Source organism: Melanotaenia boesemani, chromosome 3 (assembly GCF_017639745.1).
Source record: "Melanotaenia boesemani isolate fMelBoe1 chromosome 3, fMelBoe1.pri, whole genome shotgun sequence".
Classification (NCBI taxonomy): Eukaryota; Metazoa; Chordata; class Actinopteri; order Atheriniformes; family Melanotaeniidae; genus Melanotaenia; species Melanotaenia boesemani.
The window spans coordinates 36,924,175-36,945,159 of NC_055684.1; the positions used below are offsets into that span (position 1 = coordinate 36,924,175).

The 20,985-nt window shown below is 39.8% G+C and overlaps 1 protein-coding gene across 1 annotated transcript in view; it reads right to left on the reverse strand.

Annotated features, from left to right (window-relative positions):
* Positions 1 to 20,985, reverse strand: part of suclg2 (succinate-CoA ligase GDP-forming subunit beta) — a 133,049-nt gene that overhangs the window by 44,841 nt on the left and 67,223 nt on the right. Inside the window, exons 6-9 of the mRNA XM_041980250.1 lie at positions 20,276 to 20,365; positions 17,297 to 17,393; positions 11,404 to 11,565; positions 10,101 to 10,243 (exon numbers count right to left, since the gene is read on the reverse strand). Coding sequence (XP_041836184.1) covers positions 10,101 to 10,243; positions 11,404 to 11,565; positions 17,297 to 17,393; positions 20,276 to 20,365 — 492 coding nt within the window. The remainder of the gene's footprint in view (positions 1 to 10,100; positions 10,244 to 11,403; positions 11,566 to 17,296; positions 17,394 to 20,275; positions 20,366 to 20,985) is intronic.

Sequence of the window (20,985 nt, forward strand, 5' to 3'; positions counted from 1 at the left end):
TTTAGTAAAAAAAAAAAAAACTAAGCACTCAACGTTAACATCCAGTCACTTTTCATCTGTCTGGCTTAGTGAGGTCAGTGAGCTGGTGGAGCTATGGTAACGGAGCAGCTCATGTCTATCCTGGTCACTGATTTTTCCTGCACTTTTTCATCCATGAAACATGTAGGAAAAACCTTACAATGCAGATGATTTGTAATTAAAAACAAAAAGAGTAAGGCTATATATCTCGATAGTTACCTTAACTTCGGTTTATTCCAAGGACAGGAACAGATTAAGCCAGAATGCATCAGTGGCAAGAAGCTAGCTAATCAAAGCATAAACTCAAGCATGGTTTCAGCACTGGGTGGGTAGTTGAGGGGAGTCAACAGCTTTTTGGTAGTTGCATGAGGGGTTCTCAAAGAAAATAGATTATTGCTTGTTTTGTCCATTCTGTCGCTGAACTGCACAAACAAAAAGAATGGCGTGATACAACGAATGGGCAGATGCTGCAGACTAAACCCGCCTCTCATGATAATGGAATCTCTGGAAACCAGCAGTTTTCCCCAAGTCCCAAACTCCCTAGATGCCTTGAAACTCCTTTGAGCTCAGCAGCCACAGGATGCACAAGAACAAGCCATATCCGCAGAGGTCTTCTACATGACCTACATTGGTGCATGGGGGAACTAAACAGCACAGACAGGCCCTCTAATGTTACAGCAAATCGGGAGTAGCAAAGACTGAAAATGCAGTCACCATAAACAAATTAAATTAAAACAAATGTGGCTTTCACATAAGCGTCTGAGTTCAGAGAACAAAGGAGATCCCTTATCATGTGAGCTCACTGAGCTGCATCAGTCTGTAGCTGGGTTTCATGTAGGGTTCACAACTGAAAACTCTATGCATAATGAACTGATGACTTAGATGAAGACCAGACAATGGTCTTTATTTCAAGGACTAACACAGGGTCAATGCATTCTGGGATTAGTCTAAAACATGAGCCTCCCACATTGCTGGAGTCATTTTAAATGTACAAAAGCAGACAATAATACACACAACCTCGTCTTGGTCTCTATTAGGTTTTACTGCACTGTAAGCAAATCTGCAGGAAAACCATTAAATAAGGTAGAGCTTTTCTCCAATAATGGCAAACCAATATCATGACCTACACACAGCACATAACTGAAAGAGGAAAAAAAAAGAAATGCATCAACCAGAGGGGCCGCTCAGAGCACACAAACTGTCTGCTTGTCAAATGCAATGTTCACTCTTGTAGTTTGGCCTGAATATGGCGGCCCCAGTGTGTTGGCTGGACTAAGTATGTGTTCCCCAAGGCTGGTCTCCTATTTAGTACTTGTGTAATACTCTACGCACTGGGAATGAACTCCATTATCGGGGGTAGCTTGCTTTCTTCTTTCTCTTCCTCTTTCTTTGGCTTGCACTGCTTGTATTTATTGCACATGGGACCGGACTCTCCCACAGGCCTTCGGCTCCAGGCGGAGAGGTGATTTCTTTCCCTCTAAAGCAACACAGTATGCGACTTTTGCATTACAGGTGACTTTTGTGATTAAAAGTTGTGGCCGTCCCAGGAGGGCTGCATGTGTGTAAAGACACGAGTATGGCATTGATGAGACAACACAAGCATGAATTTGCACGTATTAGCATCTCTTACCAGTGAAAGAAAGAGCTGCATGACTTCCAGTGAAATGGTGTACTTTAACATCCCTGAGGAAACAGCCGTTTAAACACAGAGCTCTTTTTCTTAGAGGGACAGGGCGGTGTGCTTTTCATAACAAATTTCTCTGGTTCACCTGGCTTGGGCTGGAGCCTCTTCCTTTCTGCGACACCAGACATGTGGAAGCACATTAGACACGGGATCAGACAGCTCCACATGGGGATGAGAAAGGCAGTGCCTGACCTCCTGCAGGATTTAACTAGCGGGCATGAAACTAACGGGAGCTCCTCACATAGACTTTAACAGGATTTAGTGAGATGAAAGGCTACACTGAAGAAAGGAGAAGCATAAAGAAGAGTTGAGAGAGAGAGCAAGTAGAAATGGAAAAAGAAAGAAGAAGACAAGGGAAAAGATGATGTAGCGAAATGTGGAGTCTTTTTCTTTAACGCTGCATCATCACCATCATCGTCTAGGTGTGTTTGGCCAAATACGTGAACGATACCAATAAAAACTATATGTAAAGAAATCTATGGCAATGGAAAACATAGTATCAGTGGTCTGTTCCCTGTAGATGGGAGATGGGTTCAGAAGTACAGCTGCAAGAAAGAGAAAAGTGGCTACAGGGGGAACCACAGGTGAGTTCAAGCAGGATCACTGAGTTGGGGGAAAAGAAGTAAAACTGCATGTGGTTTTGTTTGAGGGCAACGGGGGTGGAGCACATATTATTGTTAGACAAACAGAAAGAAAGGGTGTAGGAAAATAAAAAATTACGCACACAAACACACTCAGGTGAACGTCTGCTTACAAGCTGAGCTCAGACACGCATGTCGGTGGGAGCAAAGAGGTGTTTCATTGATCTGCATCAACATTTTACAACACAAACAGATGCAGATGAAAACTCCTGGATTTGTCTGGGTGGTAAGTCACCTGGGTGAACTAATGCTAATGTGTCAGAGCCTTGCTAACGCCGCATGCCGACTACATGCAGCAGCACAAGAAAACTACTGCAGCGTGCCCGAGCCTGCAGGCAATAATTACACACGATAAATCAAAGTCACATGCTGCATTACAGTTTACTGAAGAGTGGCATGATTTCATTAAGAAAAAATAGAAAACAAAGAGGCAATGCCTTATCTTTCTATTTCCTCATGTTTTATATTTTAATTCTTCCCTCAGCTCAATTTTGCCTTTGCACATACGCAGAGGAGCGGAGTGGGAGGCTGAACGTTTACAACCCACAACTGAAATGTGACTCTGCTCCCAACATCAGCAGAACAAAATGTTCTGAGGGGAAAAGACTTGATTTGCCTTCAGGAACAGCTCGTTTGACTCATTCGTCACAAAACGAAACCCCTGGAAGTATCCTCTTTCTGAAAAAGGATCCGTCTGTGAAAAGAGATTCAGTTTTTGATGATTATGAACAAAAGTAAAGCCTTTGTTATAACCAGGCTCAGTCTATTTTTTAAATTTAGTGAAGTAATACCAGGATTTCATTTTGTTATTATTTTTTCTTTTTTATAAGAAATGTTTTATTACAGCATTTTAATGTTGATGACAGTGAGTGATGATCAAATCACAATAGAAATAATAAATAACCAGGACAAATTATATTTTGATATGTAGCCAAACAGTGTTTTTTAGAGAAATTTCATCTTTTACCCTTGTCCATAGAATTTATGGAAAAAAAAAACAGCCTTAAGCTCTTAGAACAAAATTAATGTGGAGTTGGACAAAACATCCATCTGCCACTTCCTTTATGGCACAGGCACAAGCAATAAGGAGGTTATTTGGCTGTTGGTATTGCTGCCTGCTCCTGCTTTGTGCCTACAGGTGATCCGAGGCAAACCTTAATAAATTCAACCATTCTGTCAACAAACTGTTCTATACGTGGATATGAAGAAAGTGGAGCATTTTTTTAGTGGAGAAAATAAATAAAAGCTTGCTTAAAGCCAGGGGGCCTAAATTCAAACAAAGCTGAATGATCTAGCACAGGGGGTTCTTAACTTTTTATACAGTGGAGCCCAACTTTTCCAGTACAAATATTAACAGAACATCTAATTGATCTCAGTCTTGGTTTAATTTGTATTCAATTACAAAACCAAGTAAATTAAACAGTTTACCAGCTAAAACCTTGTAAAATATGACATGATACACACACACACACACATATATATATGTGTGTGTGAAACTGTACATACAAGAGGCCCAATAGGCTAATTCATGAAATAAAATCTGGAAATCTGAAGCTCAAGTCAGGTTTATAAACCTAAATTTCCCAGCTTGGGATGAATAAAGTACTTCTATCTACTTCTATCTATCTATCTAAACACAAAACCTACTAAATATTAGATTTTACCACAGTAATTTGATCAATAAAATGATGCAGTGGTAAAATGTATTCAAAACAGGATTCAGATTAATAAATAAAAGTAAATACTAGACATTTGAATATTTCATTAATTATTTATTCAATAAACATAACAGACTTTTTCTGCATCTTTTGCGCCTTTTCTTTCTTTTTGTGTTTGTGAAAAATTTCCGGTCTTTCCCAGGAGTGTTGGAAGCTTGGTTGCTAGATGCTGCTTAGCGTTAAAGGCTTCAGAGCTTCGGTGACGGATAGCGTTAGCTAACGCTCATACAGGCCTCTCAGCTCTGCCTCGTTACCTCCATTTACTAAACCATACTTAATACATTTGATTGTTTTTGCGCAATATTTTTGGCATTTGGGACAATTTTGTTCCCATTTTATCAATTTAAATTCTTCTTCATAACTTTTTGCTATTGTTTTCTTCTGTTTATTGGAGTTCTTTCAACAACTAACTGACACATTACTGCCACCACATGGTGGGAAGCTGCACTGCAACTATTTTTTTTTAATGGATAACAGTGATATCTGTAGTCTCTTCAGCTGACAAGTTATATGGTCTTGCGGCCCTTGTGACCCACCGATGCAAATATGACAGTTTTTGCAGGCCTTTAGGTGGCGCTCGAGGCCCAGGCATGAGTTAGGAATCGCTGGTCTAACAGACCCAGCTGAGGGTACTGCTTTCGAGTTTTCCTTATTTCTCTCATTCACTTAAAGCCAACTCTTCCTCTCTATGTATGTCCCTCCTAACACAAAACCTACATTTGATCTCTTCACTCTTCTCCCACAAAATAATAATGTTTAAAGTAATGTATGCTTTGAGGGTGGATGCTGGAGAAGTGAGCAAACAAGAAAAAGGGAGGCTTTGTCCTCTCCTGCTTCATCTCTGTAATTCAGTGCCAGCAGTACACTCATATCGCTTCCACTCCTCTCAGCACAATGAGCCCGAGACATCAAAGTAGAATCTGAGAGGTAGAGGTAGAAAGATGGAGAGAGGGAGACAAAAGCAGAAGTCTGAACGAAAGGAAAGACACTCAAGTAGCTGCTCGTGTGAATGTATGGAGTCATTACTCTGGGATATTTCAAGCCTGAAATACTTCTGCTGTTTCTGTGGGACGTAAACTGTTTTAACCTTTGTGGAAAATAATAATAAAAACTCACTGAATAAGAAAAGAATATGATGCTTGCATTAAGCAGCCTAACTATGAATTGACTAATTTAATTAATAGGTTGCAAATTTGAAGGTCATGTTCATCTGTGCTTTTGGTATTCATGGAAAATTAGGGAAAGAGAACTCATTGACTTTCGAACTCAATAATTTTCACCTCGTCACATTCACCTAACCTGGGTGTGATTTAAATGCTAGCCTCCACTCATATTTCTAAGATTAAGCCTGGCAATTTGTGGATACGAGAAAAAAAGGATGAAGAAACTAAATGCAAATATGCAGCCAGCTCAAACTGCAAAATGATTAACATTCCCTCCACAGACCGGAGCAGGTTTCTCAGCTACCCTGGTAGAAATGCTAATGGTGCTTCCAGACCTATTTAATGTCAGTCCTAGTCGACTTTTTTTACCGTTAGGGAGGAGCTTCTTGTCGCTATTTCCATACACAACAGCAGGAGGGATGGGCAGCGAGCTTACCCCCCCATCTGGATTTGGAGAGACTAGAAGAGAACGAGGAGCAGGAGTCTTTCTTCTCCTCTTTTCTGCTTTTTGCCTTTGCAGATATCCAACTTAAATCTAAAAGGATGATGGCCCCATATGTGAAGAGATCGAGGAGTGAGTTTTTCCCCCCCTGTTGATTGCATTTCTATTTTAATCCAGCCTATTCATTTCCCTCCACACTCTACTGCTTTTAATTCATGAGGCCAAATCGATCAAACAGTAGATATTTGAGTTGGGCAATGCATCACCTGCTGGGGTGTTAAAGTTAGAAGATTTTCTGCATCCATCCAAAGAGCTATGCAAGGCTGCTGTTAGGTGTCGTGTTAAAAAAAGCCACCATGAAAAATTCTGCTGAGGTACGAGCTGGAAGGTTTAGTTCAAATGGAGTTTTCTGGCAGAGTCTTATTAAGACACGTATCTTGAGTGGAGACCCTCACAGTCTACTCTGTGACATATTGTTTCTTAGTGTTAAAAATATGCTACCTCTTCATCATAAAAGCCCCCTTTACAGGGGGCAGCATGAGATAAAGTGCAGTACAGAAGACGTCTGCACAAACCAGGAAGCAGCAATTCTAACAAGTAGCATAGCATCATACATCAAAGTATATAATATTATTTATTTAATTATACATTTAGAGTTAACACAGGTACCGGATCAGTTCCTGGCATAGGCAGATACCTAAACCCCAAGTACTGGAATCGCTATTACAAACCACAATTATATAGGAATGTACCAAAATCATGAGAACAGCTCTGTCCACTTTAGAGCTTCTGCTAATTTCTCCACTTCAAGCAAACAAGGAGTCACATGAAAGCAGAGACTCTGCTGGTTCCAGAGACGTCTGTCTCATCACTGTGGGACAGAAACTCTGGAGCTAGCAGCCAGGACTAGAAATCACGTCTTACTGTTGCTGTTTGTGGTGAAACGTTTGATTCCAGCTCTAAAAACTCTGCTAATATGTTCTCCTATGACTCTGCCTTTGTTTGAAATGAACCATGCTGGTTTCCATGGAGATGAAGGAGGTTTTATAGTGAAGGATCCACTCTTCCGATCATAGACTTTCTTGGGCCTCCCTTCTTTCTGGATCCTCATGGTGTTTCTAAGGTGAATGTGGGGGCTATTTCTGGATCCCCCTAACTCTGACCACTGATAGAGGCGTTCATCATCATCATCGGCTGATGTATTCCTGAGATATTTACATGCGTAACACCTCTATTAAACACCTGGAAACCTGCTCAGGTTCAGGTTTTAGCTTCTATTTTGACACAGTTCCTGATCAGACATTACTTCACTCATTCATGTGGTAAATGGTCCATATTTATAAAGCGCTTTACTGTACCTGGAATGATACCCAAAGCACTTTACATTATACATCACATTCACCCATTCACACACACATTCACACACTGATGGCGGAAGCTGCCATGCAAGGAGCTCAACCACGACCCATCAGGAGCAATTAGGGGTTCGATGTCTTGCCCAAGGACACCTCGACATGAACTCGACTTGGCCGAGGATCGAACCGGCAACCCTCGGGTTACAAGACAACCGCTCTACTGGGCTGCTCTCCCTGGTTTACTGAAAACAATGGGTTTTTTTTTTTCAAGCAGAAGTTAACTATTGACATTTTCTACTATATTTCAGAAAAAATTACTAACACATATCTTGACTCTAACATGTCTGTAGTAATCTCATGTCTCAGCTTTCTGTAGAGACCAGGACAGTGACGTGCAGTCAGGGGAGAGACTGCCTCACCTGCCATGCACAATTAAAAAAAACTAAGAAAAACTAAGAAACTAATAATTATAACATGACATAATTGTAATATATGTCCTCACATCTGTGTTATTAATGTATTTTCTGTATGACTCCAGTCATTTTAAACAGAAAGCTCTATTTTCCACCATGACTTTCTACAGCCTGTGTAATGTCTTTAATGTGAGTGTGTAACATATGTACTCGCTGATCAGACAATAAAATGCAGAGAAAACTTGTACAGTGAGGCAGACGTCAGCCGGCAGGTGCTTGTTGCTGCCGTGCTACAGCGTTAGCTAAAGTCAGCAGGTCATGTGGTGCAGCAGTTTATTTATGCTTTGCTTCGTCTGACTCCCCAGATGGAAGTTTATATATCTAAACTTACATGAAAAGACTGAAAACAAACATGCAGGAGGAATAAGAACGATCAAGAAAGACTTTCTTCTCTGGCCAGACTGAGAGACTTTTAAAACTACAAGAAAATAAGGAAGACTTTTACAACCAAGTAACATCTTTTGGTGGAGGAGGTTAGGTGCACGGACATCAGATACAAAGAAAGAAAAGAACGCAAATGGATGTGTTTGCTTTTCTTTTCTTTTTTTTTTTTTTTTTTAAAAAAAAAAAGAGAATTAAAAAAAACAAAACAAAACAAAAATTTTACTTGATGAGCAACCTGTAGTAAAAATTTTTTTTAGTTTTAAAAACAACTAAGAATTTAATTGAGGATCAAAACTGAATTTGTGTTCACATCTTTACTTTGTTTAGAAAACGTGAAGGCAGCAAATGTGCTCGATTCATCGTCTCTTGCTGATATTAAAGCGGTTCTTTGTAGACCAGTTAGGTTCCTGTGTGTGTGTGTGTGTGTGTGTGTGTGTGTGTGTGTGTGTGTGTGTGTGTGTGTGTGTGTGTTGGTGTGTGTGAGAGAGAGAGGAATGCTGGTCAGATGTGAAATGTTTCCAGTGGTCCAAACGCTGCCAGTTGAACAAATACTGAGTTCTTACAATTGTTAATCTGACTCCAAAGGAGTCGGTGCCTCACCAGCCATGAACCTCACCGCATGTCACCAGACCAAAACATACAAACATCACTTTTAGTTGCGAAGATATACTTAATTTATTTTGTTATTTCGGACAGAAGGGCAGAAAAATAAGCCATGAGATGAAGTGGACAAGCTATTTTTATTATAGTGAAGTTATATACACTGATAGCCACTTAAAACTATTGATAGGTGGCTTCTGTCATACTGATGCTTCTGTAAATTGACAAATAGAGTCAGTTTTTTTTCCTGAAAACTAGTCTGAAACAGGGACTGAAATGCAGCCTGTTAGGATTAAATGTTGTCAGACAACTCATGTGCTTTCATTTTGATTATATTTATGTTTACAATGATCACTAAAAAGAAATCCAGCTTACAGCCATAGAGTCAGCTTAATGTCCTGCTGCCATTCCTTGCTGTGACTCTGCTCAACAGAAAGTAGATGTAATGTGTAAGAAAACCTGCTACATCAGTTTGTGATTGACTTTATAGAAAAAGAAATGAGCAATAAATATGGCAAAGCGGCGACAATGATTGGGTGCTACAAGCAAAGCAGCTGCACAGGGAGAGTAGAGGCGTTGCTGCACAGCGCACAAAAACAACACGGCTTTAAAGAAACAGAGGTTATCCAGTACGACATCAAAATAAACAGCAGTGTTTCATTTTTATATTTCATAAAAAATAAAATGATGGAATAAATGGAAAAAGTTAATGTCACAGAGCATCATTATTGCACAAGTTCTTTCTACCCGTAGCTCAATATTCATCTCAAAACACCTGTAAAGTTTTTAGTGTGACTGCATTTCGCACGAAAAGGTAGAAATCTATCCTGAGACAAGCAGACGGTTTGGGTTAGGATAAAGACAATAACAGAAATGCCACCGCAGCTCGTAATTATGGTGACAAACATTCTGTAAAGCATTTCCTGTCAAGTTAGTGTGTTTCTATGTTACAAGCAAAAAAAAAAAAAAAAGCTGGTGAGAGGACTGAACAATCTAATTTTACGTTGTATTCCCAACAAAAAAAGGAGCCAAATACGCCGCCACAGATGCAAAAACAGAGGAGTGCAGAGATGTACAAGTGACAGCAGTGGGGGGGGATTAGCGATGTGATGACTGTCAACATGCAATCACCACTGTGGTATCCTTACAAGGCTTATGCTGTTTAACTGGGAGTTATTAGCCTTCTGAACATGGAGTAGAGTCATTTGTTAAACACCCCAAGCCGCCGCTCACTCAGAGCCGAGACTCTCAGAGGCGTGCTGACTGTGCTGCGATGTCATGCGGAAACACGTCAGAACAAAAAGTCTGTAAAACCCAAATTTACAGCAGAGTGCTAAACAGCAGTTTATCAGACCTCAGCAACTGAAATGATGGCGCACAACAACACAGACGCTCGAAGTCTGTCTCCCTCAGAGAAACATGGATGTAAGCCAGGGCCCCCGGTCTGACGAGAGCCGGGGTTTCAGTGACAAGGTGCTTTCCAAACAGCTTTATGAATGTGTTATGACAAGACGCATGACTAACACTGAAAAACTAATAGTTAAACAGCTTAAGATCCACTTCTGTCATGTTTAAGAAAATGATTAATATCTACTAAATTGTTAAAGTCAATCTGTTCCTACCTTTGGATCAGCAGTGAGCAGCTTAAAAGCTTCATACACCTGCCGCTCTTTGACTCCGCCCCCCAGGTCCAGGAAATTGGCGGGCTTTCCTCCGTGCAGGTCAATGATGTCACACGTGGCCATGGCCAAACCAGCTCCGTTCACTTTGAAAAGAAATTTTTTAAAATGGGCACTGTTAGACATATAGGATTGTTTTGGTAGCAAATACACTGAGCTGTATGCACTTGCATAATGAGTGTTAATGGTACTACAGCCTAATAACAACTGGAAGAAAATACACTGCGTTTAATAAGTATAATGAGGCTACATTTTCCCATTAATGAAAGGCTAAAGTCCAGGAACTGAAACAAATTCCCTGAGAGGAAACTGTAATGCCAGCAAACATGTGTTAATTAAAACAACATTAACAGCACCGAGGGAACAAAGTGGCTGAAAGAACCACAAAGGAACCGTGCACTAATTATCTACCAAATTAGAGCAAAAAGCTAAAGAAATCTGACTAATGAAAGCTGGACTTAGGTAATAGAGCGAGAATTTAACCACAACTCAAGTCTCAACTTCAGAGAAAGAAGTGATGATTAAAATACTCTTTTTGTGTGTGGACTGTGTCATTTTTTAAGCAACAGCCAGTGCAGCTACCCGTCTGGGTTGTACAGGAGCAAATTGCAGGAGAATGTCTTACCTCATTTAGTTTAGCCAAGCTGAACTAGTGTCCTGGCAAGCTCCCCAACCGAGGTCTCAATAAAAGGGAAATTTGCTTTAACAGCTGTCACTTTGGTGGCTTACAGAGCTCTCAAGGAAGCTGCAGGGTCTTTAAAGCTGTTGTTACTTTAAGAGAGTGGGGATTGTGGAATGGGACGCAAGTATGTGCTCAGAGGGGGAGTAGTGCTAACAGACATCTAATGTGTTTATGAGGCTATGGGGTAAGGAAGGAGAGCACCTGTTAGTGCTGCTGTACAATGTAAAAGCTTTGATTTATAACAAGAGAGGGGGGGCTTTAATGAGAATACTAACAATCTGGCTCTTTGGAGACTTTCTGGGTGGATTATAGCTAATTAGAACACATTGGTTATGGCAGCATTCATTCTGGAGTCTTCAGAAAGCTGCTTGTAACGTAGACTGGAGGAAAGCCCAGGCTGCCTTCACTAAGTGTTAACTGTGTTCCAGCTTTTCACTTATGTGACTTAAGAGGCACATTAAAGCCTTGTGTCAGGAGTGGGGGTCACTTATGGAAAATTCATCTATTGGTTGGTGTGTGAATGTGCAGGTGAATGAGTTCCATTACTGGGCTTTGTTCCCATACCAAAGCAGGCGATGTTTCCGTCCAGTCCAATATATTTGAGGTCCCACTTGGCTGCCTCCATCTCTGTGGGGTCGCTCTCAGTCATGTCGTCCATGGCGAACACGGCTTTCTGGCGAAACTCTGCGTTGTCGTCAAAATTGATCTTAGCGTCAAAGCAAACCACTGGGGTAAGTTGTGGACAAAAGGGGGCAATGAAAAAAAGGGGGAAAAAAAGCTAAATTATTAATAGAGAAAGGAAGAGAAACAGCAAAAGACAGAAATAGGGAGACAGAGGATGTCTTCAGACACAAAAGGTTAGTTAATTACCATTTCTCAACTGAAGGGTGTCCCCTTGGTCTTAATTATCTGTAGTTTTCACTCTAATATTATTATTATGGTAAATGAACATTTTCTTTACACATCAAAGAGAAATTATTTAAAAGACAGTATACCCATGAATCTACCTAGAAAAAATATCAGACAAAGAACTGAACATTTTAGTTAAAGAGCTTAGATTTAAAAAACATTAATAAAAAAAATGGTAGCTAATTTTAGGAGAAATGCACCAATAACTCTTGTTAATATTAAATCAGAACGCTGACAATGCTGGTCTGCGGCACTAAGGTGTGTTTTAACACAATGCCACGGAGGAAAGACATCAGAAAAACATGCCAGCTGTTTCTGCCCATCAATTTATTAAAGATAATAAGAAGGCTACTTCCAAACTACTTATATTTCATTATTTTAAAGAGAGGGATATTATTCAGAAGTAGAAAACATCCAAGATAGTTGCCAACAGCAGTACAAACATGTAGTTTTAAGGGTTATAGGGAGGAGGATATATTCTCAGACACTGTTCCTCACTGTTTATTGTATGTTTGTTTTTGGCTGCTGTAATTAAAGCTAAAGGCTGTGATTCCAGCAGCATTGATGCAGACCAATCACAGCACATCAACATAAACAACTCATACCAACTGTCAAGCATGGTGGTGGAAGGGTGATGATCTGTTTTTCAGCTAGGCTAAAGCCAGGCTGAAACTATGTCAAGCAACAAGACAATGATCATTAACACAAATGTAAATCTGAAAAAAAGAAAAGTCTGAAAAGACCTTAAACTGATTCTAACGACCTCAGAGATGCAGTGTGTAAGAATGACCGACATCGGTGGCACAAATATGGCAGCTACCATGTATGTGGACCTATGGCATATAGATATAAATGGCTCATTCTAAGAAAACAATTATTTTAGTTAAGTGATTAGATACTAGTAGAAACAGTTTTTAAAGATATTTAACATTGTTCTGTCATTGACCTCTGATTTTGTTACACACTGCACCTTTAAGAGAACTGTACATGAACAAATACCTGCAAGACTCAATAGCTGTGTCCCAATTCAGGGTCTGCAGACTTCGAAGTGCGCAGACTACGTAGGCTACAGAGTGTCCTCCGTAGTCTACACACTTCGAAGTCTGCTTAACGTTCGTGAAATGGGACAGCCTACCTAGTCTACAAGAATTTCCCATAGCAACAACACAGGACGTTTAATCACTTAAACCTCAGAAATTACTCGTAGGAAACGTCAGTAGACGCTGAACACGGAGCGGCAACACCGACAGTTAAAAAAAAAAAAAAAAAACGGTTTGAGGCTCTGTTGTTTTCCAGCCGGTACACACTTAATTAACCCCTTAAAAGTATCTGAATATCAAATATTACCGAATTTTAATGTCACCATTTAACAAACATGCTTTAAATGTACTTGGTTTTGTAACGTTTATACTAAAGTGTAGTTAAAAAAACGAACTTTTTTTTAAAATAAAACTTTATTTAAACTTAATAAGACTCTTGTGAGGTTGCTGATTCGCCACCGTCCTGTGCGCAACGAATTATGGGAGAAAAGAGGCCGCGAAGGATGCATCACAAGCATCCTTCGTTTGAGGCCAAACGAAGTGCGGATTCGAAGGGTGGATTCGGAGGGTCCTTCAAATTCTGTGAATTGGGACAGTACTTCGCGCACCGCGATGACGTATGTGGCCGACGAATCCGCACTTCGAAGTGTGCAGACCCTGAATTGGGACACACCTATTGAATTGAAGCAGGAACAGGCCAAAATTCCTCAATTAGCTGAGACAATAATATAAAGAAAACAATTACTTCCAATTATTGCTGCTGAAGGTGGTTGTACAAGCTACTGAATCATGAAGTGTACATAGTTTCATGAGTGATTCTGCATTCTGGCTTAGATTTTGTTAAATAAACCCACGTTATGATGAGAATGAAAATATGCTTTGCAAGTAGTATGAAGAAAAACCGCAGTAAATCAAATGTAAACATACACAAACATTGCTTGCAGCAGGCAAACTCCACAGAGACTGGGGAGGAGAAATACTGTTTTCTTCAGGTAAACCAGCTATCTTTCCACTCCTTTTGTTTTCAGCCAGAAACATCTGCTACTGCAGTCTATCTACAAAATAAATACAGCTATTACCAAACAAGCAAATAAATAAATAAGAGCTCTCCTGTTGAAATTCTCCTTTTTGATACATGTGTGTTGAATGCCCACTGGAAAATAGCAGCAAAGTCCCTGGCGAAATCTGAACAAATTGAGCCATTAAATGAGTTGAGATCCATGTGCAGCCTGTTTACAAAGCTTGCGTAAATCACGACCTTCTGGCTGATAGAAAAGAAAACTCACACTTCTCAGTATGTAACTAAGGTTTTAAAGAAATCATTTTCCCCATAAATTTTCAGAAGAAATCATGAAATAACAAACACATCTTGTCAATATTTGATAAAGCAGACACTGAATCTGTTTTTGATGACACTAAATGGCATGAAAGAAGCGCTGCGTCTTCGGTGCACTGCAACACGTCTCAGCAGGACACATCGCAGCCAATGTGCGTTCGTCGTCGCTCGTATTTCGTCAGGAGAAAACAAAGTTCAGCACAAGTTCAGGAAAAGCAGCACTGTGAGAGAGGGAGAAATGCTTTGTGACTATGTTTAATGTCTTTATCTTTTGAATGATGGGCACTTGAAATGTTACCCGTTACCCTTAACTTGTGTCATGTTGTGCTAAAGCAACATCAGGATGGTTTCCCGCAGATCTCTACTGGTACAACAGATAAGACTCAATACAGGCAAAACATGCAGAAAAACTACAGAAAATTAACTAGGGCATCCTTTTGGGTAAATGATTCTAAAACTGAAATTATTCAGTCACATTTGGTCCACCTCAAACTGGTACTAAATGCTGACATAATGAAGGGTAATAAAAAGAAAATCCCTGCTTTTCTCCCTGCTATCATGTCTGCACAAGGTACTCCAACTGAATTTGTGCTTTTCGTAGCCACCTTCTTACACAACAGTGTTTATCATGGAGCACTGAGACTCATCACAGGATAAAATTCTCTTACCCACTATTGTACTTTATACTCTAGTTAACTGGTCCTTACTGTCCACATGCACACTACTGCACTGGTACATTTCCGGTAACTGGTTTACTACCAGTGTATCTAACTTCCTAACATCCTTTTAAACATATTCTAAGGCAGTGGAGAAAGCATCATTGGATGACTGCTCCTGTTCTTAATGTTTTATTACAGCTGTCTTTTTATTTTATTTTAGTTTTTCTGTTACTTGAAAACTACTTGGTTGCACTTGAAATGGTCATTTACAGCACAAAGATGTCTGACCATATTATTATTGTCAATAAAATCGATTCTCAGATACTAATCGATTCCAAAATTTTGTATCTAGTTAGATATTAATTAGCACTGGTATCAATACTTAGATGCCCCTTTGGCGTCTGCTGGTTCACAGAAAGGACCAGCCCCTTGGACCCATTTTAAACAGGCAATGCAGCAGGCAGCCCTGCCCCTGTAGCATCTTCCTGGGGGACCCATTGTTTACACTGTTGCTAACGTAGCAACCTGTCGATATAATTGACGAGTTTTTAGACCTCTCTAACAAACAAACAAAAAAAACCTGCAACTAGCGACAAATTTAGCTAATTTTTCTGGCGTTATTGGACACTGAGACTGATTTTTCTGGCGTTACTGGACACAGACTGATTTTTCTGGTGTTATTGGACACTGAGACTGATTTTTCTGGCGTTACTGGACACTGAGACTGATTTTTCTGGCGTTATTGGACACTGAGACTGATTTTTCTGGCGTTATTGGACACAGAGACTGATTTTCTGGTGTTATTGGACACTGAGACTGATTTTTCTGGCGTTATTGGACACTGAGACTGATTTTCTGGTGTTATTGGACACTGAGACTGATTTTTCTGGCATTATTGGACACTGAGACTGATTTTCTGGTGTTATTGGACACTGAGACTGATTTTCTGGTGTTATTGGACACTGAGACTGATTTTTCTGGCGTTATTAGACATTTTGAGAATGATTTTTCTGGTGTTATTGGACACTTTGAGACTGACATCTTGTTTACTCTTTTTAAACTGAGTCGCGGGTCCTACCATAGGCCCCTTCCCAGTCCAGCGCTCACAAGAGGCTCGTCCTTGGCAGCTGCGGCTCCATTTACTAAACCGTAGTTAATGAACTGGATTGTTGTTTAATACTTTAGCCTTTTATGCAGTTTGGGGACATTTTGTCTTAATTAAAATGAATTAATTGCCACCAAGTGGTGGGAAGCTGCATTGCAACTGAGCATCTCATTGATAACAGTAACATCTCTTATGTCCTCAATTGATCAGTTATGCGGCCCACAAGTGCAAAACTGAACATTTAATGTGGCCTTCAGGTTAAAAATCACTGCCTTAGAGGAAATTTCATAAACAAATACAACACAAATCCATTAACGTTTTTGTGAACAAATCAACTGGCATGGTTCTTACTGACAGGCATCAGGAGAAGCAGCAACCCAAGAAGTGTTTTTACTGAGGTACAACAGAGAATTACTTACTCAGAAAAGCTAATTTACATTTTGCTTAATCTAATGTAAATGCAGCTGTTTCACATAAACAGCAGTTATGAGGTTAAACCCAAGTTGAAACACACTGGTGACTCATTTTTCTACAAGCTGCCCTGTACGTTTTCCAAGAACACCACCAACATTGGCAGATTTATTACCAATGATTACACTTCACATCCAGAGGAAATCACAGTGTTACAGTGTGGACCTCAGCAGGGAACCATGCTGCTGAATATCAACTAAATCACAAAGCGTATTGTTCATTTTAAACAAAGATACACACCCCTGCACACAGCAGTGGAGCTGAGGTGGAGCAAGTTGAGCAGTTTTGGGATTCTGGGATTCAATAAAGAAAATCTGTTATCCTTCAGTTCATCTTCATTGTGTTTAAGAAACAGCTCAGAAACAACAAGTAAATAAAGACTTAAATAAAGTCCAGGTAATTTTATGGACATGCAAACTCCTGGCTTTAAATTGGGTAGATATAAATTTATAATATCTAGATTTTATTTATTTATTTATTTTTTTTACAAAAAACACACTTAATTCCTTATTCTTGATTTATTATTGGATGCATTATGGAGGTATCAGGTGTTGATCTGTAGCTCTGCATTACCTCTGGATGACAGAGTTTACGCCTTTAGTTGATCATTATGAAGAAGGAAACGACAAACATCAACATGCTGTGAATATGGAAAGCTCTGCTCCCCAAAGCTATTTAGATTTAGATCCAGACTAAGTCATGCTGATGTCAGTGTGTTGCAATTACAGAAAACCTCACGTTGTTGAAAGCATCCAGACCTGAGGAGAAAAATGTGCCTGCATCTCGCACTCACTGTTTAATTGGTGGCTGTATCTTCCCACAGAAAGAAGTAAAATCTTGAAATATTTAACACCAAAATGCACAAGACAGAAGCTGGACAACACACACACACACACACAGACAGGACAAGGAAGACATTTTCTATGAAACACTGTACCTTGTCCTTCGGGAGTCTCTCCGAGAGGATTGACTTCGACTTGAGTGGCGTCGACTTTCAGGAACAGATCATAGAGCCTCTTAATCTGATCTGCTGCCTGCAAGGTCCACAGACGACAGTAATTACCAGAGGGTTTGACTGCGAGCACTCAGCCCCGCCAAGGCCACTCAGATACGCTCACCGGCTACATGAAAAAAGGCAAATCACCTTCAATGCCACACTGTCTGAGCTGGCTTTGCATGATTGCGTGTGTGTGTGTGTTTGTGTGCCAGGGAAAATTTAATTTCATATTTTCAAAAGCCGTGACAAGCAGCAAAACAGATAAGGACTGAAACAAACAGCTGCACATAAAACAACCCATTTCTGTGGCTTGAACATGGTTGTTGCTTTCATGCACATTTTTTCCTATAGTTTTTCTTTTTTTTTTTTTGCCACTGAGGACAGATATTTAAAATACATGGGGAAAAAGATAAACACAACTTATGAACATTTTGACTGTATAATTCCACAGCTCTTACATAATCAGATTAAATCATCATAATCTCAACGGGAATTTTCAAAGGGATTTCAGTTCACATCTATATTGCTTTAGCTGTTCTGGAGTACCAAGAAGCAGCTTGACATCCTATCGAAAGGCTACTTAAGGTTATCAAACACAGTCCTTATTTAGTCCTCCATGGCAACAGTATTTGCATACACACACACACAAAACTTCCACCCCAGTAAACGAAGCTTGGTGCTTTCACTCCATATTAAAGAGATTCGTTTTCTCTTGTTGACTAAGCATAAAACTTCAATTTACTAAAGCTTTAGAGTTTTGACTTGCTAGTAAATAATTTAATAATGTTTCCTGGTTCTCTTTTTCACCCTGATATTATTTCCCTAATCTCCGAGCCAAGGGGTAGGCATGTTTGGCCCTCGAGAGCCGCAGTCCTCTAAGTTTTACCCTTCACTAAAGCGAAGCGTCACAGCAATGCCGAGCTTTCCACATGGCACCCTGTCCCACCAGGACTGTTTCAGAGCAGAGCGTCTCTGCTGCTGCTGGATTCTCCAGTTTACTCAATCACACGAGGACTGCAACATCATGCAACAGTTGTTGCACTTATGTGCTTTTAAAGAGAACAATAAACCAGCAAAAGGTAATTTGACCAGTTTGACCCGGGTCTCAAGAGTTTCCTCTTTATTTAATCACTTTTCCTAGTTGTATATCTATTATCGGTGCAATTTCAACCCATGCCTCATCTTTTCTGCCATTGTCTTTATACCTTCTCTTTGTCCATGATGTCAAGCATCACGTGACCCTCTCGTACCTGGTGGTTGGTGCCTGCGCCGCCAATTATGACACCACATTGATGTTTCAGAGTAAAATGCAGTAGAAAGTCTGCACATAGTTTTATTTCTAAAATATCCACTTTGCTTTCATCAATGACTTCCTGCCTGAACGATCCACTCTGCTCTATTGTTGAGGTTTCCATGCGACAAGCACAAAAAATAAAACAGCCTCATATTTTCAGGGAAGCAGTGCAACAGAGGTGTTACATGTTTCCCATTTCAACACAAATGATTCAAAAAAATGAGTCACTGAGCAAAAACAAGCTGTTGGATCTATTTAATTTGAATCAGGTGTGTTCGAGTAGGGACACATCTAAAACCTGCAGGGCTGCAGCTGTCAAGGGCCGAACTTGCCTACCCCGTCCTTGCCAGTTCTGGGTAACAGCTATCTAAGGTGGGGGCTTGTCCGGGATCTTTTTGGAACTTGCACAAGAGTTTAAACTTTTTTGTTTTGTTTTTTTTTTCCATCTGCCTTGTTGTGATGGGTTTGTACTTCTTATTTGAGCAGCTTTGTTTCTGTTAGGATTAGTTAGTAGTTGTTTTTGACTCAAGGTGGAGGAAGGTCATTAGATCCTAAAACCTGTGTGGTCCCCCCTCCTGTTGTTCATTTTAACCAGTTCACCACTTGTTTGTTTTGTATTTCTTTTCAATTTGGTAAAGTTGGTTTTGGTGAAGTCTGAATTCTGTAATTAGAAAGAATGATATTTGCTTGGCTAGAACATAATAACTAGAATAATTCTCATTATTTGTCACTGGTAGGTGTAAGCTGACTGTGGCTTGTTAATAATTAATATTTGTTAGCTGTAGTTTGGCTTTATTATTTAAAACAACTTATTTAAAACAAGTTTTTATTGTATCTTAATCAAAGGGTCTGGCAGTCGACTCACATTAACCACAGAAAAGCAGGTTAACAATGAAAACCACTCAACTAAGTATTTTATTTCTCTATGTCCCTGTTAAAAATGTCCTTTCAACATGAAAGCATCGCACCTGATGGAAAGCAACCAAAGTAAACGTCTTCAACTCAACTTTGCTTCCACAGAGGTAAATTTATTTGGTTGATTTATACGTGTTCCATGTGTTAGAAATTTGAGATAATCTGAATTTCATTGTGCCTGTGGAAGAGAAACAAATTAGTGAGATGAAGCCAAGAGACATAGAGGCTTTGAAATGAACTCAACCGAGCACACACACCCGTTTGGACTGTAAAACCTGGAGTGCCTCTGTGCTGTGCTTCCCCAACCTCATTTTATGAGCAAATGTTACATCAACATAGTTTATAAAACTTGAGGTGAAGACCAAAAACAAAGCTTGCTCACTGAGGTGAGTTTTGCTTCCTACTGCATGATTCACTCATAAAATTGATGCAAGTTCTTCTACATAAATGGTATCATTAGTGATGTCAGCTCCCAGAGCCTGGCACTGTGCCGTGCATCACTGCCAGCAACAACAATGGACCACCTGGCAAATGGGACTCGTCTTATGACACTTCACAACTTGCCTCTGGAAAACTAATAATAGCCAAAGTATGCTTTGCTAGTAAATGTGCATGCATCTGTGCATCTATATGTTTGTGTGAATTGTAGATACTGTATTCTCTGCCTCCTCTTGACATTGCAGCTCTAAAGCATTGTGAGTGCCCATTACCTGTCTTTGCAGAGGTCCTTTGAAACCCAAATTAGCTGCCATGCGGAGTGCCTGGTCGTCTCGCACACCTTCAAATATGTCTATGACTTCCTGTAGGAATAGCGGGGAAAGCAAAGGAGAAAGTACGACAAGGAAATGATTAAAGGAGGTGGAAAAGAAAAGGGAGTTGAGCTATGCTGACACAAAATCTGATCCTTGTATAAAACTGGATCATAATGAAGCAGAGAAAAGCTGTCAAATATGAAGAGAGAAGTACAGTAAGGCTAGAATAAAGAGTTTATGACCATCAGAAACTGGCATCTGACTTCTTAAGACTGTAAGAATCTCATTTGTGGAGGAAGTTAAATATATTTCCCTTATAATGAGTACTTCTCATCACCTTCAAATGTTGACTTTTCTGAAAGCTTTCCATTTTATCAGTGAGTTTACTTGATAATAAGGTGCATGCTGTCATGATTGACAGTTGACTGATTGTTTTTATACTCCTGATGTAGATTCATCATAAAATAAGATTCCATTAATGTTTTTCAATGTCTCTACATCAGTAGAGGCAAAATCCATCTTTTTAAACTCCTGTCAGATTGAGAAAATATATATCTATTTTTTTAAATCTGAAACATAAAATGTGTTCAACTTAGATGAAACAAAAAATATTCTATCAGAATTGGAGATCTCAGCTGATATAATCAGCTACAGCCTTGCAAATGACC